The 27,111-nt window shown below is 64.5% G+C and overlaps 1 protein-coding gene across 3 annotated transcripts; it reads right to left on the bottom strand.

Annotated features, from left to right (window-relative positions):
* Positions 1 to 365: 365 nt before the first annotated feature.
* Positions 366 to 26,517, bottom strand: FIBCD1 (fibrinogen C domain containing 1). Of its 3 annotated transcripts, XM_036217878.1 has the most exons (8): positions 20,291 to 24,237; positions 18,700 to 19,179; positions 14,857 to 15,016; positions 14,331 to 14,467; positions 14,096 to 14,188; positions 4,874 to 4,970; positions 1,203 to 1,382; positions 366 to 631 (listed from the first exon to the last, which is right to left on the bottom strand). In XM_036217878.1, the coding sequence occupies exons 1-8, from the start codon at positions 20,390 to 20,392 to the stop codon at positions 372 to 374; spliced, it is 1,509 nt and encodes a 502-aa protein (XP_036073771.1). In that variant the 5' UTR covers positions 20,393 to 24,237; the 3' UTR covers positions 366 to 371. The 3 variants fall into 3 exon arrangements, with proteins under 3 accessions (XP_036073771.1, XP_036073773.1, XP_036073772.1); XM_036217880.1 differs by lacking the exons at positions 14,096 to 14,188; positions 20,291 to 24,237 and adding an exon at positions 26,446 to 26,517; XM_036217879.1 differs by lacking the exon at positions 14,096 to 14,188.
* Between the last annotated feature and the right edge of the window lie 594 nt (positions 26,518 to 27,111).

Here is a 27,111-nt window from a genome sequence, read left to right as displayed (position 1 = left end):
CCCCCACAACACTGGGCGTTTGGACCGGCAAAGTGGAGGGGCTGCCGGGGGGGTGACTCCGGGCCAGGGGAAGGCAGACAGCCCAGGACCCAAAGTCTGGGCAGGTAGAATTATGAGTCAAGTTTGCCCCGCCCCGCATCCGAGGCAAATTGAAGGGTGGAAACAGAGTGAAGGTGATGTGCGACGTCACCCGCCCAGGGGGCAGTGTTGGGGTTTGCCGGGCCCCGCCCCAATGCAAGAGCGGGTCAGCCAGGTGCGGGAGGCAGGCAATCGAGCAGGAGAGGGGGACAGGCGGTGGGCGGGGCGAGGGGCGGAGCCGGGGCGGGGCGGAGCCGGGGCGGGGGGCGGGCAGGACAGGGGGCGGGGCCGGCCTAGCGGTCCTCGCGGACCGGCCGGATCTTCATCTCGGAGAACTTGAGCGAGTACTGCCAGCCGGTCCAGGAGGACCACTCGACGCCGTCGGCGTAGGAGGCGTGCGCGCCGCGCAGGTACTGCCCGTTGAGGTTGGACGTGTGGCAGTTGCGGTACCACCAGGCGCCGCGGTAGAAGGCAGCGCAGTTGTTCTCCGAGTGGTCACTGTCGCGGTCCTTGGTGGTGAACCTCATGCCGCTGTGCTTCAGGAGGGAGTCCCCTGCGCAGGCGCGCGCACTCAGGTGTGTACTCGGGGCGCACAGGTACGGGCACGCGAGCACAGCTACGTGTGCGCGGTGCACTCCCCTGGATGTGCGTGCGCACGCACATGTACACACTGCCCCCACGAATACGTGGCGGTGCACGCGCACCTGTCCCGACACACCCACCCATGGTGTCCGCGCAGCTCACGTGCGCCTACAGCGCCCCCTACGGGTCGGCGGCTGTCCCTGGGTCTAGGTAGTTTCTCTTCCTCCCCCAGCTTTTCATATACCCCCTCCCTTCCTTGCTTTTTTGACTCTGCCTAAGGGAAACCCAGCCCCCTTCAGAGACCCAGCAGAGCCAAACCGCAGGTGTCCCCTTTCCTGGCTCAGTTGCTCATCTGCTAAATGGGCGAGCCCTGCAGGCCCTGCTGGCTTCATTTGCTGGGATGAGAACCAGGTGGGCCTTGGAGGGGACGGGCAGAAACGTTGATCTGGACCCCAGAGGCAGAAGCACTTGCCCTGGCAGGACCTCCTATGTGGGGAGATCGGTGGGCTCCCCCCCGCTCCCCCTGCAGCCTGGAGCCCTACCTGCAGTGCCCGAGTAGTCGGCCACAGTGAGTGGGAACCCGTCCTCCTCGGGGTCCACAGAGAACAAGCCCACGCCGAAGCTCCCGTAGTGCGCGTAGGCGGTGCCGTTGTCGAAGTCCTCTAGGTCCACGTGCAGCTCGTAGGCCGCCTGCGACGTCAGTGCGTGTAGCCTCTTGAGCCCTGGAGAGGGAGACAGAATGTAGGAGAAGTGGGGGGCTTAGAAGGCCCCACCCAAGAGAAAACCAGGTTGAAACAAGGGCTAAGCTCATGTGCTTGGTGACAGAAAGGGGCAACAGCCCCAAGTGTCTGAGGTGGGGCCTGGTACACACTAGGTGCTCAATAAATGGATGAGAGGCAGAAGGCAGAGCCTGTGTCTCCTACTGCCTCCAGGGCCTGGCTCCGTACCTGCCCCCCGCCCCAACACCCAACACACCCTCCACTCCTGTACCGATCCTGGGGTCTCATGCCAGGCCTCCCTCTTCCCCCCACAGTCACTCAAGGTGCTTCCCTGACCCTCTGATTATCTCTTGATGAAGAGGCCATTTAATTAAACGCCTTACAAGTTATCAGCACCGAGTGACTGTTCATCAGCCTCTCCTCCTGCCTTTCCTGAGCTCCACGCCACCCCCACCCCGCCCCGTGTTCCTCCTAACTGGGCGTGGCGGCCGTGCGGCCCTTCCCCATCCAGCCTAGGGGCAGCCTCGGTCCCGTGGTCCAGGTCCAAGGACACAGTAACAGCCGCACCAACAGCTGACCTGCCGCCCGTCTCTCTGCCTGTGTCCACTCCTCCCTGGGCTGGAGTTCCGGAGCGAGCTGCTCTCCCCCTCTGGGCCCCGGCATGCACACCTGTGCAGTGGGCCTCACGGGGCCGTTGGGAGGGGCTAGAGGGCTCCACAAACTCAGAAGGGCAGGCAGCGGGCAAGTGACAACAGCCACTACCCGGATGGCACTTAACAGATGCCGGGCACTGTTCTGAGCACGTCACGTGGGGTAATGAACCCTGCGGCATTAGGATGGGTCCAATTTAATTAAAGAATCCCTGTGCGAGTCTTAGAACAGAGCCCAGGTGGCTGCACATCTTACTCAGGTGTTCGCCGCTGCTGTCACGGTCCAGCGAGGCAGGCGCTATTATTCTCCCCTGTTTTATAAGTGAGAAAAGAAGCCGCGGGGAGGTTAAGTAACCGGCCCAGGTCGTGCGGCTGCTAAGTGGCAGAGCTGGGATTTGGACCCAGGCAGATTTGCCCAGACTCCTCGCTCTCACGCCGTTCCGGTCCAGGGATAGGGCAAGAGGGAGGCCCGCCCCACGGGGATGCTGGAAGATTCCTTTCCCCACCACTGGGTGGTCGCTGGTGGGCCGAGATCCGACCCCATCATCCATCAGAGTTCAAATAGCAGAGCTTGAGAAGGGATGAGCCCGCGAATTAAAGCGGAGGGGAAACACAGAGAGATTCCCAAACCTCGTATCATTGCCCCAGTGAATTCTCAGATGGATCGAAGGTCGGAACCTAACACGCGTCACTGAAAAAGCATTAAAAAATAGGAGACATTCTTATAAAACTGGGAGCGGGGAGCAGCGCCTAAACCCCAGAAGATAAAGAAAAGACTGGCAGAATTGGCTACCCTGAAAATTAAAACTTCTAGAAAATAAGCAATAATTTTACAAAAAAAGAAAAAAACTGGAAGATAAATGGGAGTAAATATGAATCCCTTGTAGCCGATAAAGATCAATAACCTTAATATATAAAGAGCTCCCGAGACCCAATAGGAAAAGACAAAGCACAGGGAGGGAAGGGGACAGGCACGTGGACGAGCAGAGGGATCAGCGCGGGATGCGGCCCGGCTCGAGTTGGCATTCCGGTCAGGGCTCCGTGTCTGCCGGGAGCTAATCAGGCCCTGCCGAACGGTTCCTCCCGCGCCGCGGCTGCCGACAGATTTCAATTAAGATGCTCGGAGTGACGGAGGCACCGACGTGCTCCGAGGGGGCGGGTGGCGAGGGGGGGACAGGGCCCCCACCTGGCTGCCTTCTCCCCGTCTTCACACACCCACCTGGAGGGGGGTGGACGGGGGACGGGTATCCCCGCCCTGGAGCTTCTCCCCCCCACCCCCTGTCCTGGCCCGGTGTTCGTTCACTCAGTTCAGGGGAGGGTTCACAGCTTGGCATGGCCCCAGCACGTGAACCCCGCCCAGGCTCCCCGACGCCAACACGCACTGGCTTGTGACTTGCGTCCCTTGCTCCGAGTGACCACCTTTTCTGAGCCTCAGTTTCCTCGTCCGTAAAAGGGGAGGATGACAGCAGCGCCACCCTCCCAGGTGGGCTGGGCGCACAGGTGTGCAGGAGTTGGGGCTGTGGTCATGCAGTCCACCCGGGGATGTCACCTCTCCTGCGGCCAGTGCCCATGTGGCGCCAGGGACAAGGCTGAGGTCTGGGCAGAGAGGGTCCTGCCCTCATGATCCTCGGTCACGAAGACAGGCATGAAGCAAACGACAGCCTAAATCACCACGCGGGGGCCTCTGCACACGTGGGGAGCGGGCACGCACCTGGCCCCCGCCCCCGAGAGTCCTTACAGACCTGGGACCCTCCCGGCCCCACCTGGAGCCCAGATCCTGGCGCTCGGCCCTCCCGCTGGCGCTGCCGGCCAGCCAGAGGCCGCACGCCTCTGCTCTCGCCGCCTCTCCCTCCTGCCCGGCTGTCCCCGGCCTCGCTGGGGAATGACGCCAGATGTCCGTGCCCGGGGATGCCGGAGCGGCACAGGTGTGCCGTGGGCCGTGCGCGGTCATTCCCGTGACGGATTGTGTCATTCTGATGCCTTGTGTTTACTTTAGCATCTGTTAAAAGGTGAACGGGAGTGACTGCTCACGGGGCACAGGGTTTCTTGTTGGGGTGCAGAAAATGTTCTGGCTATGGTGGCAGAACCGTGAACATAGTAAAAAACCTCTGAATTGTGCACCTCAAAACAGTGAATTATCTCTCAAAAAAAAAAAAAAAACCCAAAACCTCACCTTGCGAGCACAACTCTCCACCAAATATAAAGGACTTCGGGTCTAAAATATTCATGAATGTTATTCTTTAGAATGAAATTATGTATGTAGTTTAAAAAGTTAAAATAGTGAGTTTAAAGAGAGACAGCATGTAAATCACAGTGATCATGACGATGTGGATCGAAGCTCTTTGAGCCCTTACTTTGCCCCAGGCATGGACTCTGCGCCAGCGGTGGGAAGTGTATGGCTGTGCCCAGGGACCGTCGGGAGCCGCGGGCAGGGGCACCGAGTGGCCACCCCCCCAGGAGTCACGCCCTCCGTGTCGCGAGCACAGCATCCGGCACCCCTGACCTCTGCGGGCAGGGCGCTTTGGGGGTTGTCCTGGCCCTCCCGTTATGTGGAACTGAGCCCTGCACCTGCCCGCAGCTGCCTTGACGCATGACAAGCGGCCAGGCCCCAAGGCGTCCCCGACAGGAAAAGCCCATGTGTCCGTGGGGCTCATCCTGTGCCCACGATTCCTGCACCCGCCTGCCCCGCCACCTCATTCCCTCTCAACGCCCTGACGTCGCCCCCTCTGACGCAGCACCCGCGAGCGGGCTCGGCGTGCCCAGGCCAGGGAGACGCAGACAGCCATCCGTCTGGGACGAGCCGGCCCCCGGCGCCCCCGAGTCTGCAGGCGGCAGGGCCCTCACCTAACCAGTGCTCCCCCGTGAGCGTGCCGAAGCCGTCCCGGTACGCCTCCCAGCCGCGGAAGAAGTTCACGGAGCCGTCCGCCCGCCGCTGGAACACCTGCAAAGCACGGTGAGGATGAGGAGCCGGCGCCGGCCACCCCGACCCCAGCCCCCGCGGGCGGCCCCCTCGCCTCGCCTGCCCGCTGGCTCCCGAGGGCAGGGCCCGGGCCCCCCAGGTCCCTCAGCACCCCTGGCAAGGGGCCTGGAGCGGAGCCGGCACTCCAGGGTGTCGGGGTGGCCCGAGGTGGCACTGACCGAATGCCCCCCGGCCCCCAGCACGTCCCCTCAGGAAGGAAAGCTGGTCACTGGGGTGGGGTGGAGGAAACCTCCGCTGCCTGGACCGGTCTCCACCCAGCTCGGGCCTCGGTTTCCCCACTAGTCAAATCACAGGGGTGGACAAGGGTCCTGACAGCCTTCCCAGGTCCAGACAAAACTGAACCCAAGCCCATTTTTAACCTTTCAAAGATTGAGAACACACACACACACACACACACACGCACAGGCTTGGCCTCCTAAGCTCCGTCTCTCAGACCACCTCTGCCAGGCAGGAAGCCCTCCCCACCTTCCCCAGGCAGCAGATCAGTGGGGGCTGGAGAAACCGGAGCCCCAGCCCCTCCCGGGGGAGGCGGCTGGGCTGCGACGTGGGTGCCACCAGCCGCCCCCAGCGTGTTCCTCCTCCAATCACACGCCTGGCCTGGGAGTCCCGCCGGTGAAATCGCTGAAATGAGCCCCACACTGGCTCGGGCCAGAGCTGCCCCGAGTATTTCTGGGTCGGCTGACAGCCCTGTTCCCACCCGCCCCTCCTCCTCTTTCTGTTTAACGAGCCTTTCCTTTTCCTCACTCAGCTTGCCGAGGCAGCAGCCCTGGCTGCCCACCCGACCCCTCCGTCTGGGCCCGAGCCGGGTCCCAGGTGTTCCATTCGTGGCTGCCAGTTTCCTTGCTAAGCAGCCTGGTTTCAGTCGCCCGGAACCGCGGGGGCTGGTCTGCCCACGGGCGCTCTGCTCTGTCCCTGGGGACATCAGGCAGCAGGAGGGACGTGACACACCTTTTTCTTGCTCAGGGACCGAAACCTGGCCTGACCCTGAAATGCGAAAGTTGTCAGAAGGGGCCAGCTCCGCAGAGGGAAGTTCGATTGGGCTCAGATCAGGTCTGCGGGGCTGGACAGCCTGAGCATGTCTGCTGAGAGGCCTGATCCCAGCACGAGCTGGGTGGGGGGGCCCTGGGTGGGGGGGCCCCTCGGCTCCCCCAGGAGGAGAGGGCAGCCGGTTTCTGCTGGAGCGGGGAGCTGGGCCGGAGCGGGGCGCTGGGCCGGTGGGGTAGGCAGTGGTTATGGACCTGGGCTCCGGCAGCGGGGAGTTACTGCGCCCCACTGAGCCTCAGCTTCCGCGTCTGCATCTGTAGAGTGGAGGTTGTAACAGCACCCCGCTCCCCCCTTCCACGGGTGGCCCTCCACCCAGGAAAAGCTCGGGGCCTGGCTCACGGTCGGGGCTCGGTGAGGGCCAGCCGGAGACAGCAGGGACGCCCGGCCATGGCCAACCCCCGCTCTCCTCCCGTGGCCCCTGCCCAGGCCCCACCTCGGTCGTCCTTCCAGACATGGGCTGTGCACCTCTCGTCCCTGAGCCACCTCGGGCGTCCTGCCCGGGCCCCTTCCTTTCACTGAAACATTCCAAGTGCCAGCTGGGGACCAAGTCAGGGCCCTTCGGGCAGAGGGGCAGGGGCGAGGCCTGGGCTCAGGGGACCCCGCCCAGGCGGGCAGCGGGGCTGATCCAAAGGGTGGGGAGGGCGGGATTCCGGGGTGGCCCTGAGGAAGGACGGGGTGCCGGCCCCACATTCCTCCGCCGCGTGGCCTGGGCAAGACATTCGTCCCCTCTGGGCCTCGGGTCCCTCACCCACTGAGACGCCGGCCGCGCAGGGCCTCGGCCAGCGTAGAGGGCGCGGTGGCTGGCATGTTATCACCCTCGTCACCGTTTTTCCTGCTGCTCTAAGAAGGAAACAGTGTGGACGCCGGGCGTCCAGGCCCCGGGCGGGACACGAAGCCCAGACCCTGGGACGGACGAGCCGAGCGGCCAGGAGCAGCTGGCCTGGAGCCGGCCACAGCAGCGGCTCAGAGCCGAGCTCCCCTTGACCCCGCCCCAGGACAAAGCTCTGTGTGCCCCGGCCCCCTCCTCGTTACGGTCGACAGAAGCCCAGACGCTGGCCGGAGGCCAGGCAGCCGTGAGCAGCGGTGTGTGCAGTGGGAGCCGCACCTCACGCCTAAGGCCACTGTCCCCCACTCTCGCCCACACCCATGTTTGCCAGCGAGTGGCACTGACCAGGGCATCCGCTGCCCAGGCCGGGCCTCCTTGTCGGCCTCTCATGCCAAGAGCCGACCTCTAGGCCCACAGTCCTCCGCCCTTCTTTCTCACTGCCGTCTCCGGCCAGGGGTCAGTCACAGGCGCGACCACCCCCAGTGGGGGCGGGTGCGTGTCTGGGAGCCGCCCGGGCCTCCCGGGTCTTCCTTGCCCACCTGGGCAGGTACACCACGATCAGGCTCGCGCTGCAGGTGCTTCTCGCAAAGCGGTCGGAGCCGGCGCAGCGTTTGTTTGCCAGCACGGGCCCTTGAACCCGAGTGGTGACTTCCGAACCATCTTCGAGGGACCCAACACATCCGTGACGTGGCTTTGCAGAAGCACCCCTGGACTGGGTGACCCAGGGAAGCACGGTTTGCGGGGTGACACACACTCACGGGCGTTTCTGAAACAGACACTCCTGCGATGACCCCTGCCCTGAGAGGCTGCGCTCTGGTATTTTCTATCCTGTGCTGTTCTAGTCCAGTCTCTGCGACTTAAAAAATAATGCCGATCACAAAATAAATTCATCTCACCACCTGCCCACGGATCACGCCCCGCAGCGTGAGAACCGCTGCTCTGGATGTCGCCGACCATTGCCACGGGTGGTCCTTACCCCTCGGCTCAAACACCAGATGACCAGGTGTGCCGGGCGCCGACTGGGACCTCAGACCCGGAACCCCGGCCTGGCCCTGGAGCCGATCACGGAGCAACGTGCCGGCAAGTTCCAAGGGCACATGCGGGCGACTGCAGGTCTCACTCAGGTGTGCATGGAGCTTGTCTCTAATGCCGACACTCAGGGCAAAATGCACCTGTGGCTCCAGGCTCCTGGGAACCTGCCAGCCTTCAGGGACACCAGATGGCAGGCTGTCGCCATGCCCAAGGCCTTCAGGGCAGAGCGAGGATCAGCAGGACAGGAAGACACGGAGAGGGGGGTGAGTAGCAGATCGACGTGTAGCAGATCCCCCTTCCTCTGCGTGCGCACGGAGCAGGAATCCCGCTTAAGCAAAAAAGAGGTGACAGGCGGAAGGTAGAGAAACAGAAAAAAGTCGCTTATTAATTTCGAGGCTACACTACTCATCGGTCCAGCTCCTGGGGCATCTCCGCTGGGTTCCGGCTGTGCGGCGCTCGGTGGAGAAATGCCGGCCGCCACCGCGGGCTCTTGGGCAGGCGCCACGAGTGTGAGGAGCCTGTTTCCCCGGTGCGGATTCTCAAAAGCCAGCCGCCTGGGCGTCTTCCAAGTGCCGCTGGGCCCACACGCTCCTGCAGATGGCGATCGGGGTTTCCGAGGAGGGAGGGCTGCTCTTGGGGGGGCGGGAGAGTGGCTGACTGTCTCCCGTTTGTCAGACGGGCTCCAGGGGTCCGGCTCGCGCTCCGCAAGTGGTTCCCGCCGATTGAGCATCCCCAGACAGGCCCCATGGGCGTCATCATCCTGAGTGCCAGAGCCCGGCTCTGTGGTCACCCCAGCACTAGCCAGTGCCTTGGAGGACAGCCACCACCCTCCCCACCACGGCCCAAGACGAGGGGCTTGCGCTCCCATTTGGCAGATGAGAAGACTATGGTTTGGAGAGGTGGAGCAATCTCTGGAGAGTGAGGGTGTCTCAAGGCTGGGGTGCTGGGGCCCACTGGGGCTGACAGCGCACAAATACAAAGGCCGAGGGGTGCCCCATGGCTGAGGGGGTGGACGTTGCGCCCCCACGCCCATGGGCCCACCTGGCCCACATCGGAGCTGTGCTAGGCCAGGCCCCGGGAGCGTGCTGGGCTGGCCCCCGAATTCTCAGACTCCAGCCAACAGGCTGCGAGAGCATTTGAGCCTTGGGTCCTGTCTTCTGCAGAATGAAAGGGTCGCTGCCCCAGGCCCCACGCGGGGCGACTCTGACCCTCAGAGAGCTCACCGCCTCAGGGAGACATGGACGCACAGGGGGGAGCAGTTCTGGCATGTCCCTGTCATCTTGTGCCTCAGTTTCCTCATCCGTCAAACGGGAATTACAACAGCCCCTGCCCACAAGGATTTGGTGATGGTTAAATGTGCTGGTTGATACACAGAATTCCATAATGGAAACAATTGTTACATTTGCTGGTTGCTCAGAGGAAGATGAACCATCTGATAGGGTTGTGGAAGTGGTCTAGGAGAGCTTCCTGGAGGAGGCAGTGCTCAGCTAAAATGTCGATTGAACAGAGTGTTGCTTGGCAGGTGGTCAGCAGTTGCTGAGGCCCCAGGTTTGTGGGCCGGGTGAGTCCAAAACCGACGAGATAGGGAGCAGGTGTCTCTGCCACCTTAGAAGGGGACCTCAAGAGGCAGCATCCGGGATCTTTCTAGAGGCTCTGGTGACGCTGCTGCTGAAACCAGTTACCAGCAGGACAACGCTGGTCGAGTGGCTGTGGCAGCCGCCAGCCTCCACTTCTGGGAGGCGGGGAGGCTGCAGCGGAGGCGGGTGGTTTCTGAAGAACAAAGAACTTGGAAGTGACGAACGCAGCCCCTGGGGAGCCTCTGCTTTCCTGGGAGGCGGCTGCTGTCTGGATCCTCTGGGCGTCGCCCCGCCCCCGGGGGGGGGGGGGGAGAGCGTCTTGCTGGCAAGAGCACAGGTTCCGGAAAACACCGAACTGAGTTCAAACCCCGACTCTGACTCCCACAGGCCATGTGACCTCCAGCTAGTCGCAGACACTCCTGAACCTCAGTTTCCTGCTACAAAAGGCACCGTCAACAGCCCCCCTGCTCCCCTGTGGGGTCGCAGGAAAGATGCGAAGAAGTAGAAGAGGGAACCGGGGCGCACAGTAGGTCTGGCCAGCATCGCCTCCCTCTGCCGCAGAACCAGCTGCCAGGCTCGGGAGGAAGTGGGCCCCCGCCTTGTTTGTGACTGAAAATGGTACCCCCGGGCTTGGCACCCCGCCGCGCTTCCCGGGCTTGGCAGTCGGCACCTGGCACGCACCGCTCAGAGCTGCCATTTACCAAGTGCGGCGGCACCGGCTGAGCCTTCACGTGCCACCCCAGCTACCTTACCAGCTCGAATTATCCGCACTGCCCTGGCCGAAGGCAGGCCTTGCCCGCACGGATCCGATAAGGGGAGGTTGGGGCGTTGTATGTCACCCTTAACGTGTGCCAGCTCCCAGGACTCCCCAGAGCAGTGGGGGCCGGTGCCGAGCCAGGCTGCAGCTTGGGGACACAGTGGCCCACTGATGTCACAGCAGGTCCCCCTGCCACCACAGCCCCTGCGACAAGAACTGTCCACAGCCCCAGCCAGCAGCCCTGGCAGGATCCACGGTCCTGGGGTCCCAGGCTGGGGGCTGTGCCCGCATCTGCTGGGACCTCGGGCAGCATTTCATCTCTGCCTCAGCCTGATCCCACCCCCTGCCTGCTGCATTCTGCAGGCTAGAGGCTCCTTTGATGTTTTCTGAGGGAGGGAAGGATTTTCCTCCCCACCGGGGAGCTCAGGTAGGGGGGATGGGCATGGTGCGGAGAGGAGGGGAGGGTTTCCCTCTCTGTGGAGCCAATTAGAGGCATGTCTGAGCCACTGACCCTGCACAACAGAAAAGCGCCTGGCAGAGGGGTCTCCATGCAGCACACAGGCTCGGGCCACCGGGCTCAGGGCATCGAGGACAGCCGGCTTGCACTGTGGGTCTGAGCGGGGTCTCAGAGCAGAGCAGATTCTACTGCAGACACTGAGCTGGACCTGATTTCCGCACAGATGAAGGTTTGGCGGCGCCCCTATACGCAAGACTGTGCCTTGGGGCAGAGAGGCAGCATGGTGGGGGGACCCCAAGCAGGACCCTCCTTCCAACCACCCGAAACCCACACTGGGCCCTGGGCATGGCCGCCCGGCTTCCCAGAGCCTGCGAGGACGCCGAGCAAGCTAAGTGGGCTACCCCGCTGGCCAGACGAGGAAGGGGGCGTGGCCATTCCAGTCCGGAGGGCCTGGGGAGGTGAGCTGGGAACGCCTGGGCATCACCTTCCAAATGAGGAAGTTTGGCCTCTACTCTTACACGGCTTCACCTCTGTAAAAACGCCGCAGGTAGAGCGGGTTCCTCTGCTCCTGGGGAAGCCCCAAGCTCAGTATGGGCCCCCGCTCCTCACCCCTGCCTCACAGGCAAGCAACCTGTGAAGGTTCTGACTCTCCTCACTGCAGACAGCATCATATTATCCCAACTTAACAGACAAGAAACGTGAGGCTTGGAGAGGTGAAGTCACACCACTGAAAGAAGCCGACAGTCACCCTTGGCAAGAATTTGGGGAGCACGGACGGGGTGAGGCGCCCTGCGGAGCCCGGAGCCGCGGTGGCCGCCGGGTGCTGAGCCGCTGCCGGTGGAACTCGCTCTGGGCCGGGGCACAGACAGGAAATGCGTGGACAGGTGAGCCCTTAGCTGCACCTGTGCTGGGTGCAAAGCTGGAGCCGGAGGATGGACCCGCGGTCAGGGAGGCCTTTCAAAGGCCATGGGGACTGAGCTGGACCCAGCGAGGAAGGCCCTTGCCCGGGGTCACGGGTAGCAGGCGCAGCCCTTCCTACCTGCCTGTTCCCCTCCCCTTGGGGGGCAGGAGTGGGGGTGGGTGCATGTGTCAGGGTCAGAAGTGGCCTTGGTGATTGGTGTGACCCTTGTGGCCTCTGGGGAGCATGAAGGGGAGGCTTGGGTCAGCCAGAGCCAGCGGCCGCATCAGCTGAAAGGCCACCCTGAGGCGCGGTTCCATCCCCCCCCCCCCCGCCGTGGTCTCCCTATCCCAAGGAGCCACTCGTGGCCTCATTCCCTCGTGGAGGCTCCCACTCTCTGCAGCAAGGATTCGGGGCCCACGGACTTCACGCTCCCCGAACTGCTCCCCACACCCACCGTGCCCCTCGGCCCCCTGTCTCTGGGGCACTCCCTCCCTGAGGAAATCCCAGGGTGGCAGGAGCCCACTCTGCCCTCAGGAGAAAGCCGGACTCGTCACGTGCCCGCACAGCCCACGCGACCCAGCACCTGCGACCCAGCGCCTGCCTGCCTGCCTGCCTGCCCGGCATCACCCCGCCCTCCAGCAGCAGGGAGCCCCGCCCCACCGCGGTCCCAGGACAAGCCCCGCCCTCTCGCCCAGGACTCTGCGCACGTGTTCCCGTTGCCTCATCCCCCGGCAGGTGGACGCCCCCATCCAGAAGCCGCTCTTGGCCGCCCCGGGCTCTGTTAGGGGCTCTCCTCCAGGCGCCCCCAGAGCCCGAGCCCTGCAGCCTCACACAAGTCTGCCCGCTCGTCCAGCCCCCCCGCCGGGCCGAGCACTTGCTGCCGAGTGCTCCAGCCCTGTCGTCGAGCACATGAAGCAGGGAGCATCACCGTGTGACGTGCAGTTCCACAGACGTGCATGGGCGTGGCCCAGCTGGGTGCCCGTGGACAAGCCTCCAGCGCCTGGAGGGGTGCCGGACCTGCCCCGGGCAGAGCAGCGGAATACAAACTTATAAGGTGCCCTTGGGGGGCAGGGCTGCCGAGCCCCGTCCTTGCCTGGTCCGGTCTCTCTGGACGGAGTGTCCAGCCCCAGGCGCCCTGTCCACCAGGGAGAGCCATCCGACACCAGCATTCGAAGGCTGGCAGTTTGGACGTGACAGCTAACGAGGACAGATGGGACAGTGGCCACTCTCTTACAACAACGGAGTTTGCAAGCGATTCTGTGTGGCAGGGGGCTGAGCCTGCCACGTGCCCGGAGGGATCTGGGAAAACACTGCTTTTGACAGAAGCCCAAATGGATATTAACGACTATTGGCCGCGCGAGCTCGTCGCAGCTAATCTGGGCCTTTCTCGCGGGCCCCCAATCCAGGTGTCTGAGTGGGAGGGCCTCGCTCATCCACTCCCCTCTGATCGCCCCGGAAGCCTGGCAGGATTTACCTGCCTCCCCCGGAATCCTGACTGACCTCCCGGGAGACTGGCTCAAGTCTGCCAGGGCGGAAGATGCGTGGCCAGGGCTGGCATCTCCGTCTTCCGTTAAGCCTGTCCTACCCCGTCCCTCTGGGTTTGGGCTCTGGCTAGCATGCTGGACCGTTGAGGGGGGTCCCAGAGGCAAACTCCGTAACTCAGATGTTCTGAGTTTGGAAAACGGAAGAGCTTTTAGCCCCAGGTGCAGAGGAAGCACAGTGACGAGCTCTGCCCTGCAGCCGGAAGAGAGATTTGCAGGTGCGGCTGTCTCTGGGGCCGCAGAGCCTCAGCTGCCCTCAGTGGCCCTAACGGCAGGCTCCGCCCTCCTGATGCACTCACCTTGCCCCTCGCCTGCCCCCCTCAACCAAGCAACCCCCAGCCGGACCTGGGGGGCTCTGCTCCCGGCCGAGCGGCCCTGAGCTGGCTCCTCGGGCCTCCCGCTCTGCCTCCAGAGCATCCTTTCCTGTGGAAACCAGCCATTCCCTAAGGAACGTACGTAGGTGTCCCCATTTCACAGCTAAGGAAACTGAGGCTCTGAGAGCTTACGTACTTGCCCGAGACCCCACCGCCGCACCGACAGCCACGTCCGCCTCTGTCCGTGGATGCGGGAGCCCCGCCCCTCCCCCAGCGGTGAATCGCCGTGGTGTCTGGCTCCCTGGCAGACAGGCCCAGTCACAGCCCGGCTCTGCCCTTCCGGGGCCGCTGGAACCTTTCACTGCGCTTCCCACCCAGGCAGGAACCGGAGGCGAGAGGAAGTCGCGATGGCTCGGGGGCTCCCCCTCCCCGCTCCTGCACACACACCAGTCACAGGATAACTCGAAAGTTAACCATCGCACCAGCGCTTGGACTCACATCGGCATGGGGGGTCTTGGTGCTGCATTTCATCCCGGGGCCCCACCCCGCCTGGCCCACCACCCCGGGGCACCGCTGTCCTGGGAGAGCTCACGCTCAGGGAGCGGAAGGTGGCTCCGCGGACAGGTGACAGGTCTACCTCCCGAGCAGGCCCCGAGGTCCGCCCGCAACCTCCGCGTGCCCGTGCAGGTTTCTGTGGGTACGGAGATCTTCCGTGAGATGACAGGTAGGTCTGCGGGGGCCGGAGGGCACCGGGCGAGGCCAGGCCTAGGGTGGGAGGCTGGCAGAGGGGCGGCACCCACGGGGGTCGCAGCCCGGGTCGCCGGCCCTGGCGCCCTGCGGGGCGGAGGGCGGAGAGGAGGCCGGGGACTCACCGTCCAGCCCCCGCCGTCTGTGCGCATGTCGCAGTACACCTGGAAGCCGGTGGGGTCGTGCGTGGGGAAGACGGAGTACACGCCGTCCTCCTGCTGCCCGCCGAGCAGGACGTCCAGGCAGTCCCGCGGCCGAGAGCCTGCGGCAGGGACGGCCGTGAGGGTGGCTGGGCCCCCGCCTGGGCCCCCGCCCGGCCCCCTCTGTCCCCGGGGCTCGCCGACTAGTCTCTCCGCCACGCCCCGGGTGGGTCTGGGTGAGTGGCACCCTCTCTGCGCCTTGCTTTCCTCATCTGGAAAATGGGCACAGTGAGGCCCGCCCCATCGGGCTGGGCGAGGGCCCAGCGCGGGGTGCAGGCCCAGTGTGTGTGGGGGGGTGCAGGCCCAGCGGGGGTGCAGGAGGGCCGCCTGGCACAGGAAGTCCTTGGCGGACAACAGCAGTGTGTCCTTATCGCTGGGGCGGGTAGGGGGCGATGAGGGGCCGGAGCTGGGCACCAGGTCACCCGCGAAGACAGTCCTCGCTCCCACTCACCGTTGGGGCAGCCCCGGGGCCGCGACCCCCTGGCAGGTGCCCTCTGAAGGTCGGCCTTGACGCGAGGCCGGCCTAGCACCCGGTCCCTGTGCAGGGCGTCCAGGACGTCGCTGACCGAGTTCACCAGGTGAGCCACGTGGCCTTGGCTCTCGGAGAGGAGCTGCATGCAGAGCACAGGGGTGGTCGGCGGGGGCAGGGGGCACCGCACGACACCTGCCAGCCAGGCGGGCTCCCGGTGCGGTGCGGGGCAGCCCCTGCCCTGCGCTGGCCCCGATCCGAGGCGGTCTGAGCCCGCAGGGGCAGAGGACGGGGGCTCTGGGGGGTGGTGACAGGGCGGCTTCCGCCCAGGTGCGGGGATTAGAGAAAGCGGATGGAGGCAGCGCCTGGCATCAGCAAAGCTGGCTCCAAACCCCGACGCCCCCATTTTCCAGCTATCCACCTGGGGGGCTTAACCGAGCCTCGAAACCAGGCTAACGTGCTCCCCTGCAGCAGCCGCCCCGGGCCAGCGACAGCCGTGGAAAGGCCCGGCTCAGTGTGGGGCCCGCAGCGGGGCCTCTCATCGCTCGAATCCGTAGGGCGCCTTCCAGGTTACCAAACACCCTCACCCAGCGTCCCTTTTGATGCCAGCAAGGCAGCGAAGGCAGAGGCGCGAATCAGCTCTCCGCAGGTGGGGGCCCCTGGGGCGCTCCGCCCACCCCACCCATCCCCCACGCGAGCCTCGCTTTGAGTTTGTGCAGCTCTCTGTCCACTACCTTCCCTCGCCCCACGGCACTGCCGGCAGTGGGGAAACTGAGGCCCAGAAGGAGCAGTCCCTGAGCAAGTACGACTTCAGGCCATGCCTCAGGGCCGACTGGCAGCCCAAACGCCCCGGGCTGTGTCGTTGCCACAAGGAGCCCAGGGTGGGGGCAGGACAGGCTCGGTGGTGGGGCTCCAGGCTCTGGTGCCGATTCTGGGTTTTGACTCAGCCCCTGGAAGAGCGGCTGAGCCTCTCCACGCCTGCTTCCCGCTCCGTGAACCAGAGCAGCGGGACATTCGTTTCCGGGGCAGGTGGAGAGGGCAGGTTCCTGATGGCGAGCGTCAGGGGCCTGAGCTCGGCCGGTGTCCTGCGTACCCCTCGTCCCCATGATGTGGTCCAGAGGTTTACGGCTTAGCCCAGCACTGTCCCCCGGGACCTCCCGAACGCGCTGCTGCCTGAAGGGTCTGGGGTCTGTCACCTCCCTACCCTGGGCTCCGGGAGGCTGGGTCAAGGGCAGCCGGCAGCCAGCCGGGGGGTGTGGAGCCCGCTGAGTCTTTACACACCTGTCTCCTGCCAGATAATAGCTCGTTGAAAGAAGGGAAGTAGAAATATACGGCACTGGCAGTTTACAAAATATGGTTCCAGGCTCGTCCGTAAGCAGGGGCCCTGGAAGCTCTTAGTCTCCCTGTCAGTCTCTCCTCTGCTGAGCGGGTGATTCAGTGAGGAGAGGCACCCGATGGGCAGGGAGCGGTCTGGGCGAGCCTTCTCCTGGCGGTGGATTGCTCCTTGGGCTTTACTTTAGTGCAGCGTCCTGTGGACAGACCCCATCCCTGCAGAGGGAGGCAGGCAGCCCCAGGGGGGTGGGGAAGAGGGGTGGGCAGCAAAGATCGCAGGGCTCACTGGTGAAGTCTCTCGGGTCTTGCCCGTGCTTCTGCGACAATGCAAACACACGAGGACTTGGGCACAGCCCGCTCTCGCTAACAGGCAGGGAAGCCCTTGGTTAAAACCGGCAAATGATGAACGCTGAAAATGTAAACATGCCCCAGATGAATGAGGAAGGTCCATCCTGCTTGCCGACGCGTCAAAGAGGACCCGGCTGCTTTCCGGGGTGGGGAAATCGGGGTTGCTGCCAGCCCTTGGGCCAGGCAGGCACTCTGGCCCACTGAGCCTCAGTCTGCCCCTCCACAGAAGGGGGTCGCGATCCCACCTCTGGGGCGGCTCTGCTAAGAAGGGCTTATTTACACCCAGATCGGCAGGAGGTCGTCATCACCGTCCTAAAGGGGTCTCCTGGGGTGAGGGGATCTCCCGTGGCTGAAACTTCAGTTTACAAACAGTTTCCACCTTAAATGAAAGATGCCGGTGTGCAGACGGCATCTCTCTGGGGCCAGACGCCAGCCGAGCGCCAGGCACTCCAGTGTCCTGTCAGGCATGGACTGTGTTTTCCCAACTTTGCAGGAGAGGAGGCCCACCCCAGGGGGTGGCGCCCGACATGCCCAAGGTCCCACAGCTGGGACTTGGACCCCGAGGGCAGAACCGCTCAGCTCTGCCGCTCCTGGGCCGGGGGGCCTCAGACATTTGTGCACATGTCACCCTGGTACTTGCTGAGCTGTTGGGACCTGAGGCGGGGAGGGGCAATGATTTGGGCTGAGATCCAGGGGTGTGGCAGTTCTGACAGGGGTGCCCAGGGGTGCTGCTTTGGGAAACCCAGGGCTGGGCTGACTGGCTGAGGGTCTGGGACAGGTGGAGAAGAAGGGCCAGGAGCCAGCAGACAGGGCTCTACAAGACACATGGTCTCCGAAACCACCTGAGTCTCCAGTGAGTCAGTCAAATTAAACATTCCTTTGAGAAGCAAATACATCAGGTGAGCCTGGACCCAGAAAAGCTATTAATCTTGCAGGAACAGCTCTAAGCCTCTGCTTGGATGGTGGGTGGAGACCCTGAGGCGCCTCCTACAGTCCTCCACCTCAGCCTGAGCCCCTGGCGTCCAGGGCCCAGACCCGGCTGACCAGGGGCAGAGCCATGTGGAGAGCGAGGTGGGGGGCCCAGACCACTCAGAAAGTCTGGAGGTCTCCTGAGCCCTGCTGGTGAGGGCGGGGGATGTGCAGACAGGGGCAGCAGCAAGGCGGCTGAGCACCCCACCCCCCCCCCACCCGGGACGGGGAAGCCGCCTCCCCATCAGTCACCCAGACAGGATGACGAGGACTATAATTTCTCCAGCTGCAGGCTTCAGAGGGAGAAAACAGGCCCATTGCTCACGGGCTGTTGGGTGACCGAATGCCTGGTCATCCTGGGTGTCCGGAAGGGGCAGGGCCCACTGGCGGGGGCGGGCCGCGCCTCCTAGTCCCTAAGGACCTGAGTCACAGGGCCGGAGACTGGACCGGGTGCCGGGAGGCCAGATGCCAGGCCTGACCCGGCCACTGTATCCTGGACCAATCCCCACCCCTTTCTGGTCCTGTTTTCTCTTCTGAGAAATAGTGTGAGGCCAGTGAACGCCCCTTAAATCCCCGTATCCGTGAGGATCGGAGTTCTCGCCATGCCCCAGGTGTGGTCAACACCAGGCATTCTTCACCCAGATCTACCTGCCACGCGCCAGAGCCTGGCCTGGCGGGGGGCGGGGGCAGGCTGAGGGTTTGGTTGGGCTCCCCCCAGCTGGCCCCTCCTCATGGGCATCGAATGCAGGAAATGCGTGAGGTGCCTGGGTGCGCAGCTCTCCCTGACCGGAGGGCTGGTCACTGACTGGCCACGCGGCGTGAACTTTGATTCACTACTGGTGAAGGAAGGCCATGAGCGGCCTCACTGGCATCTCACCTGCACTGGAGCACCTAGGAAGCCCCTGGGTCTCCTGACCTGACTTCCCGATGCTGCAGGTGCTACACAAATACCCAGGGTCACCAGGACAGTGAGCAGGTTTGAATCCCGGCACCATTCGCCGAATGGCCTTGGGTGAGTGAGTCACCTCTCTGAGCCTCACCTCACCTGGAGAGAAAGCGACATCCCCTGGTCTCGGGACACTCGGAGATTCAGTGAGGCCGTGGACATCAAGCCACCCCCCGCCCCCCCAATCCCTACCCCCCGCCCAGACCGCGAGCTCAGACCCTGCCCCTTACCTGGATGAGGTGGGCCTGCTCGCTCTGCAGGGCACTGAGCCCCTGGCCTAGCAAGCCGTGCCCCTTCCGCAGCCCCGCGCACTCTGTCTGCAGCTCCGAGGCCCGGGCCAGCAGCTGGGGCACTTGGTCGACCAGCGTGTCCAGCAGCTCCTGCTCCTGCTCGCCCACCAGCCGCGGCTCCGCCTGGTGCTTGGTCAGCGCCTGCAGCATGGAGGCCTGGGCGCCCTCCAGGCGGGCGAAGCCGTCGGTGAGGTCGGGGCAGCGCGGGTCGATGAGGATGCTGAGGCGTGAGCTGTCGGCCCTCTCCACCGTGACCAGGGCGCTGTTGGTGCCGGCCGGCCCCGTGCTGACGACGGGCGGGAGGGCCGTGCCTGGCGTGTGGCCGTGGTTCAGGAGGAGCACAGTGCCGGTGACGGCCACGGCCAGCAGCACGGCCAGGGAGAGCAGCACCGTGCACAGCATGTAGCCGCAGCTCGGCCTCTGCAGGCCGGCCAGCGCACACGGACACAGAGACAGACGGACAGGCAGACGGACAGGAGAGAGAAGGAAGGAGGAGCCTCAGGAGCAGACCTGGGCCCCCAGCTCTGCCTAGCGAGGCGGGCCCAGGCCACCTCGGGATGGGGCCTTGTGAGACCCCGGCGAGGCCCAGAGGATCCCTGCTCGGGGACGGGGGAGGAGAGACTCAGAGAGAGAGACAGAGGTGAGGGACACACCGAGGATAGGGCAGGAGTGAGAGATGCCAGCAGACGGAGGTGGAGAGGATGGAAAGAGAAACCGAGGCAGGGAGACCGATGGAGAGAGTGGGCCTCACCTCCACCCCAGCCCCCGCCCTGCCCGCCCTGCACAGCGGGGACAGCCTGACACTCCTCCACAGCGCACTCGGGCGCCCGGGGTACAGACTCAGGAAGAGAGCTGTAGCGGCGCCAGCAACGGTGCCACGAATCGTCACTGTCACAGAGGAGCGAGTGCCTTGGGACAGTGGGTGCCCGGCCCCGAAGGTCCCTTCCGACCTGGAGTTCCCAAGTCCCAAAGCCTGTGCAGGCCCACGAGGCGGCCACGGGGCCCGGGCACAGGGCGGCCCCCTGAGCACCCTCCCCCGTCGCTCTCCGGGACCCGCGGGATAAGCGCCGTAAATGCTGGTGGCAGCGTGCCACCAGGGCGGACGGCGGCCTAGCTCCCGCCAGCGTGAGGGCCGGGGCGACAGGGCAGCTGTGCCCCCCGGAAGGGACGAAGAGGCAACTCGGGCAAAGGAGAAAGGTGACGGGCAAGGTGCGAACTGGGTCCGCGGCCAGCAATGCAGGAAGCGGGAGCCCCAGCGTCACTCGTCAGTGGAGGAGGCACGAGGCATGGCGGCAAGGCCAGACTCGCTGGCCCGAGTCACGCCCAGCCCGGGCCGGCCACCGTGGCTGACTGAACGTCCCCATTTTCAGCTTCCTGACCTGGAGACCGGCCTTCGGAGGCGCTCGGCACCGCCCCGGCCGCCTCTGCTCCTGCCGTAAACATCGGTGTGCACGGAGCATCTGCAGGTGTTTGTTTTTTTCTTATTTTCTACCCAGTGTTATTTCTGTAGGGCGTGGACGCTAGGACCTACCTTCTCTCTCTCTCTCTTTTTTTTTTTCCCACATTTTAACATCTCTGATATCGAGGGACATCTTACAGCTGTGAATGACAGCTTTCCTTCTTCATGATGCATGACACAGTGATTCTTCTTACATCATGTAAGAGGTCTCACTATGAGAAATTATGGAAAAACAGCTGCTTTTCCGTGAATTCAAAGCTACAAATAGGAGGATGGGGTAGGGGACCCCGAAAGAAGGGGTCTGTGTTCTTGGTGAGCTGAGGGAGCGAGTTCCTTAGCCTGTCCCTGCAGTGGTGGGGACTCCCCGCCCCCAGGACTCACCCAGGTCCCCCTCCTCTCTCCACACCTGCCCAGGCCCCAGGGGAACACGTCCGTCCATCGTGGGCTCCACATCTGGGCGGTTTGCTCCGGCCGGGCCCGCATGCTGCGTCAGCTCGGTCCTGGCCGTGCCGCTGCCCGAGGCGCCCACTTCCCCCCGCTTCTCTTCCACCTGCCGAACTCTCGCTCTCCCTTCAGGGCTCAGCTAGATGCCACCTCTTCCAGGAAGCCTCCCTTGACTGTTTCCTCAGAGCCCCCCACACACACACCCCCAGTTTGGGCTGCTCCCACAGCCCTTGCTCACTCCCTGGCGGCATTTCTCAAGATGGTCCCTGTCTGTGATTTCATTCCCCCATGCACTCAAACATCCAGTCAACATTCCCTGGTGACGTCGTGAGCCAGGCCCCAGGCCAGTCCTCGAGGAGGTCAGGGCAGACAGTTGGCCCAGCACAGCCCCGAGGAAGTTCCTGTAGCATGGGCTGTGCTTCTTACGCTCTTTGGGGGCTCGGATCCCTCTGGGAAGCTGTGTGCACAGGGGAAGCTGGTGCTCAGGCGGCAACTGCAGGCCCCGGAAACTCATCCTGGACCATGAGTCCCCAAGGGCAGGGACCTGCTCCCCGCCTGGCACAGAGCGGCTGGTCGTTGGATGAATGGAAGAGCAGGGAGACCAGCTCACCCCTTGGCTGCATGGGGAGGAGGAAAAGCCCCCGGGGTCTACAGGGAACCTGGCAGGGCAGAGGCCCAGGACCACGTGCTGAGGCCTGGACCCTGAGGCGGCACCACCTCTGACCCTGCGCCTGCCTCCGATAGGCTGACATGGGACGAAGGCAACCTGCGGGGCCCCCAATGCCCCTGTTGCTGCGGGTCAGCCGCTTCCAGACAGGCGGGCACCCCATCGCCACTGGCATTCCCCAGGACGCAGTGTTCCCGCCAATGGCACCGCCACATGACGCCCTGCCGTGGGTGGACCCGTTCTGCGGATGGGAAGACCGAGGCTCGGAGGACAGAAGGCCTCGCCCTCGGTCGCACGGGAGGCAGGCGGAGGAGGCAGCATGGGAACCCAGGGCCGGGCACCCCCAGACCGGCAGCGGCCGTGCCCGGGCTACCCACTGGGCAGCTTTCCTTCTCGCCTCTGCCTGCAGTACGACTAGGGTTTGAGAGAGCTCATCAGGAGACACCTCGCCCTGGGCAGTTCGGAGCGATGTCCTCCAACCGGAGAGCATTAAGGTCCCCAGCTGGCGGGGCAGCTATGTCCCTGTGTCTCTGGGACCCTGGGTCTCTCAGGCACCCAGCTCCACCCAAGCCCCTGGGCCCCGGTGGGAAAGCAGAGCGCAGAGGAGAAGGAGGGCTCGAGCAGGCAGCAGGGGCTCCCCCAGGGGCAGGGGCACCGTGGAGCCTGGAGGCGCAGCAGGCCACGAGCGGAGGAGAATTAGTCTTCAGAGAGCACCTTCCGCGTGAAGCGCCGTCCGCCTTTACAGGCAGCCGTTTACGTGCCTCGCAAAGAAATCCGCCCGAGATAATGAGGGGGGGCAGCAGCCCGATGGAGCCTGCCACGGGCCGGAGCTTATTAATCAGCCCTCAGCCGTGGCGGAGCGGGGCGCACACCCTGGGGTCCGCCGGAGGCAGGTGCACACGCACGGGCCCCGCTGCCAGGGGCGAGGAGCGGGAGGCGGGGACGGTGTCCCAGGCAGTGGGCACAGGAGGAGCCAGGGACCTGGGGTTCGAGAACCCCTGGTAACCCCGCCACCTGCGTAAGCGCCCAGCTGGAGGGACGTGGCTGCATCCCCTGAGTGACCCCCAGTGTCAGCCCACGGTCGATGGCTGCCCAGCGAGCCCGGGCCAAGGGGGCGATAAGATGGGCTCGTGCCAGGGGAGGCAGGAGGTGGGATGTCCCAGAGGTGTCCCAGGCGAGGGGCGGCATCTGTCCCCGCTGCAGAGGAAAGCGGGGCTCAGGAGGAAGGGCCTCGCCGCCTCGGCCACTGCGGGCCAGTCCTGCCCCAGCCCGCATCTGTCCTCTTCCTTGTCACCTAAGGGAGCTGGGTGGCGGTGGTCCCCGGGGTGGACTGAGACCACACTCCTGGTACCAAAGTAGGAGGAAGAAAGTCTCCCTCCAGGGGGAGACCAGGCCAGGTGAGATCCAGGTGCAGCCGCCCCCGGGCGCCACCTCCTGGGAGCACCCCAACCAGAGGTGGGGTGGCCATCCGTGGTGCTGAGTAGGGTGGTGCCGTGTGGTCTGGGCCTGGTGGGGGTTCAGGCAGGCTCACGGGGCCGGGGGGAGAGCGGGAGGCTCCCTCGTGAGTCCTCCTCGCCTCTCCCCGGTAGCCCGGTGCGGTACTGGGGGCCAGTGCAGGGCACCCCCAAGAGTAGGGGTCTGGTTGTTTTGCTCAACATTCCGGGGTCCCAAAGACTTGGGAAGAGGGTTTGCTGGCCCGTCCTATGAGCCCTGGGCCCAGGGCACCTGCAGGCCCCGCCTCCTCCTCAGCCCCGCCCTGTTCTCTCCACCTGCCTGGCTCTGCTCATTCCCCCTACACACCTTGCCCTCCCTCCGGGACAGACTTGGCAAATGAGACTCTCAGCTCCCGGAAGCACAGGCTCTGGGTCTGGCTGGATCTCCCAGCTGAGGCAGGACTCTGAGCCTCACTGAGTGCATTAGATGCCGTGAAGAATTTCTCAGTGAGAACTCCTGTCCTTTCTGGAATGTTTTCCGAAGTTTTGAAGGTATTAAGAGACGTTGCCTCAGAGAGGTCAAAGGTGGCCTGGGGACTGCTCAGAAACAAGGCCCCCCAGAAGACTCAGTTTCAGGGTGACTTTCTGCCCCACACTCCAGGACTAGAAGAATCTGTCTATTTCTAGCAACTCCAAACTCCTGGCAAACACCCCGCCATCGTCTCCTGCCTCGAGGGTACACAAGCCCTCATTCTGCACAGGGAGAGGGGACGCTCTTACAAAGTCAGCATGTCGTCCAAGGTCACCCAGCAAATGAGGAGCTGAGGCCAGACGGGGCCCAGGACAGAGCCAGCCCAAGGAGGTCCCCGGGAAAAGAGAGGCTTGGACGCAGGCCCGTTGGCAGTGGGTGCTGTGAGTGTCCGGGGACCATGCGGCCGGGACCCTGGAGGCCACTCCCCAGGCATCGCGTGACGTGGCTGAGCAGGCTGAACGGAGGAAAGACAGCCAGCCGCCCCGCCGAGGCTCATCGGCCACCTGCGAGCACCCGGGTTCAGGTCCCGGCTGCTGCTCTCTTTGCCCGTTTCCTCATCTGACAAGCGGGTCCGACATCCCCGCTACGGACCTCCCAGGGCGGTTGTGACTGAGAAACCAGAGCTGTGGAGATGCGGCCAGCTGCCGCTCAGATGGTGGCTCTGGCGTCTGTCCCCCGTTAAACAACCTCAGCCGGGCCCCTGGTGGGAGCTCGGTGGTCAGGTTGCTGTCCCTGGTGGGCTCAGGGCGATCGGGACACTGGCAGCCTGTGACAGGGGACAGGCTGCTCTGACGAGCACCGTCCTGGAGGTTGCACGGTGTTGTACAGTTTGCAAAACACACCAGCACTTCGCATGACCCTCCCAGCAGCCCTTGGGAAGTAAGGAGGAAGCGGGGCCTGCCGCGGGCACAGCCCGGGCTCAGAGACGGGGGGCGGGGGGGGGGGGTGGCTCACCCAGAGTCGCGCGGCATGTCCGTGGCCGAGGGAAAACTAGAAGCAGGGCGGGCTCTCTCTTTTGACAATGGGCACGGGACAGCTTCAAAAAAGCCTGGCGTTAGCACACGGGACAGCCCGTCCACATGCGGGTCACTAAGGGAGTGGGGAGGTGAGGCGGTGTTTGATCTTAGCTCGGGCCCCTGGGGCTGCCTCCGATGCCAAGGGGCAGACGGCTGGGCCCTGGCCTGGCGGCAGCTGGAACACATGTCCCCAGGGAGCAGCAGTGGGAGGCTGGGCTGACTCAGGAGGCCCTGAAGCCATGGTTCAAACAGATCCCCCGGAAGCCACCTCCCCTTGAGACACAGCCGTACGTGCTGGCTCCTCTCCCGCAGTTCCTCCTGGCCGAGGCGTCATGCAGTTCAGTTCAGCAAAAGTCCCTCAGCTCCCAACCTGAATGGCGTGGAAGGGCAGGAGCCTGGGCCCAGGGGGAGACCCCAGGCTGCGGGCCCAGAAGGATCCCATGTCCAAAGGGAGCTCCTGATAGAGGAGAGACTCAGGGCTAGGGCACAAAGCAGTGAGATAAAGGCAGCCGAGCAGCACGGGCTACATGCTGCTGGGACTTCAAGGCACAGCCACTGGGCACCAGGGAAGGCTTCCTGGAGGAGGTGGCATTTAGTAGGCTTTTCCCTGAGTGAAGGGGTGTGTGTGTGTGTTGGCTCCCCAACACACACACACACACACACACACACACGAGGTAAGACACCAAAGGTTTGGAAACGGGAGGCCTGGTGTGGGACCTGGGGTTGGTCCCACAGGACAGGCAGTCAGTACCTGTAAAGGGGCTAATAGGAAGGGAGAATGGGCCAAACTGGGGATGACCTTGAATGACAAGTCTAGGAAGTTGGCTGCTTTTGCTAAGAGCGGAGAAAGCCAGATCTCAGCAAGAGAAGACTGTCTGGGTTGGCTGACATGAGAAGGGACAGCTCGCCCAGGAGGCCCGGGGAGAGGCTCGGGCTCAGACCTGGCTCCAAATCCTTCCTCTCCTGCTACCATGCTGTGTGACTGGGGCAGATGCCTCTATGTCTCTGAGCCACCAACCCCCGTTGACTCCGGAATGTGCATCCAGGCTGCAGTGAGACCGTGTAAGCGGCTGGGAAGAGCTTTGCAAACTGTGGAGGGCTGGGCACCTACACCACAGGAGTGTCACTCGCTCCAGACAGAACGAGCAGGTTGCAGTTTCCGAGAGTGAGGGGCCAGCAAGGCCCACCCCTGCCGCCCCCTCCTGCCGCTGCAAACACGAACTGTTCCTTCCCCAATGACATCTGTCTGGGAGAAATTTGAAATTTAAAACGGGCAGCCCCATTAATTCCTCTCCTTGGCGAGCCAGCGAGCGCCTGCCTGCTCCAGGTCCTCCAGTCCCTCCAGTCCGTCCAGGCCCTCGCAGCCTGGCCCGGGGCAGCCCTGGGGCTCCGCCTCCGTCTCCACCCCTCTCTATGGCCAGCCCTGGAGCTCAGCCCTCACCCACTTCTGCTGCTCAGCCCTGAGCACCCTCAAAGCCTGTCCACCTCCACTGCCCCTGAACAGGCAGCAGGAAGCGGGCAAAGAGCAGACCGGGAGCCTCCAGACCCGGGTTCAACTCCCAGCGGAGCAGCGTGGCCTCCCGCTCTCTGAGCCTTGTTCTCCTTGCCTCAAGGCAGGAGAATCACCAAGCCCAGCGATCTCACAGGAGGCGAACATTTATCGATCCTCTGCTGTCTCCGGGGGCCCTGGCTAAAGTGTGAGGATTCGGGAGCCAGGGAAGGCGGTTGAGTCTTAGCCCCAGAGCTCAGATTACCCTGCCAGGCGCTTGGCACAGGGTGGCACCGCAGGGTGGACACTTAGTGAGTGCTGAAGACGCCCATTGTAGAGGCGGAAAACAGACTCGGCAAGAGGTCACTCTGCGAACTGAAGGGCTGGTCCCACTGTGAACTGAACGACCCTGCTCCCTGCACAGGCTTGCGCCCGCAGTCTTTTGGAGGCGCAAGGGGGCCCTGCCTCCTGCAGAGGCGCCGCCCCATCCCGAACCAGGAGACCAAGGCTCCCGCCTTGCTCCCGGCCTCCCGAACCCCGCGGGGCTGAGCCCCAAACTCCAGCCCCAAGCTAGGCGCTCACCCCGACAGCCAGAGCGGCCACCGCCCCGGGCCCAGAGCGTCCCCACGCCCCTGCCCACGTGTACCTGCGGCTTGTCGCGCGGCCGGTCCTCAAGTTGGGAAGCGCCGCCCATGGTCTTCCACCGGTCGTTGACCATCTCCCGGCGGGAGCGGCGGGGGCGCGGGGCGCGGCGTGCCGCTGCAGAGCGCAGGGGCGCCGCCGTGGGAGCGGGATCCGGCGCGGGGCGCGTCCTGCCCGCCGGATCCCCGCCTCGGCGGCCCGCGCCGGAGCGGGCCGGGCCGGGCCCGCGGGCGGAGGAGTGCAGGCGTGTGTGCGCGCGCGTCTGTGCGCACCGCTGTGTGTGCGGGCGAGAGCGGGAGCGGGAGCGCGAGAGCCGCCCGCCTGCCCGCCGCTCGCGCCGTCCCCGCTCCCCGCTCCCCGCTCCCGCGCCGCCCCGCGCGCTCCGCTGCCTCCTCCCTCCTCGATCTCCGCGGCCCCCCCCTTTTTTTTTGTCTCTGACTCTTTGCTTTTATTGCTGCCCCGGTCACGCGCGCGCGCGCGCACACACACGCGCGCGCGCGCACCGCCAGCGACGGCTACGCGCCAACTCCAAAAGGCCAAGGCGAAGGCAGCAGAACCGGCCGCAGACTCCCGGGGCCGGCGGAGGTCAGCGGGCGCCGCGGGCGGCCGAGCCCTCTCCCGCCCCCGCAGGGGCCTAAGGCCCCCCGGGGGCGCCTCCTCCAAACTTCCT

This window comes from Rousettus aegyptiacus, unplaced genomic scaffold, assembly GCF_014176215.1.
Source record: "Rousettus aegyptiacus isolate mRouAeg1 unplaced genomic scaffold, mRouAeg1.p scaffold_m13_p_3, whole genome shotgun sequence".
NCBI classification, from domain to species: Eukaryota; Metazoa; Chordata; class Mammalia; order Chiroptera; family Pteropodidae; genus Rousettus; species Rousettus aegyptiacus.
This window is presented reverse-complemented; position numbering and strand designations above follow the sequence as displayed.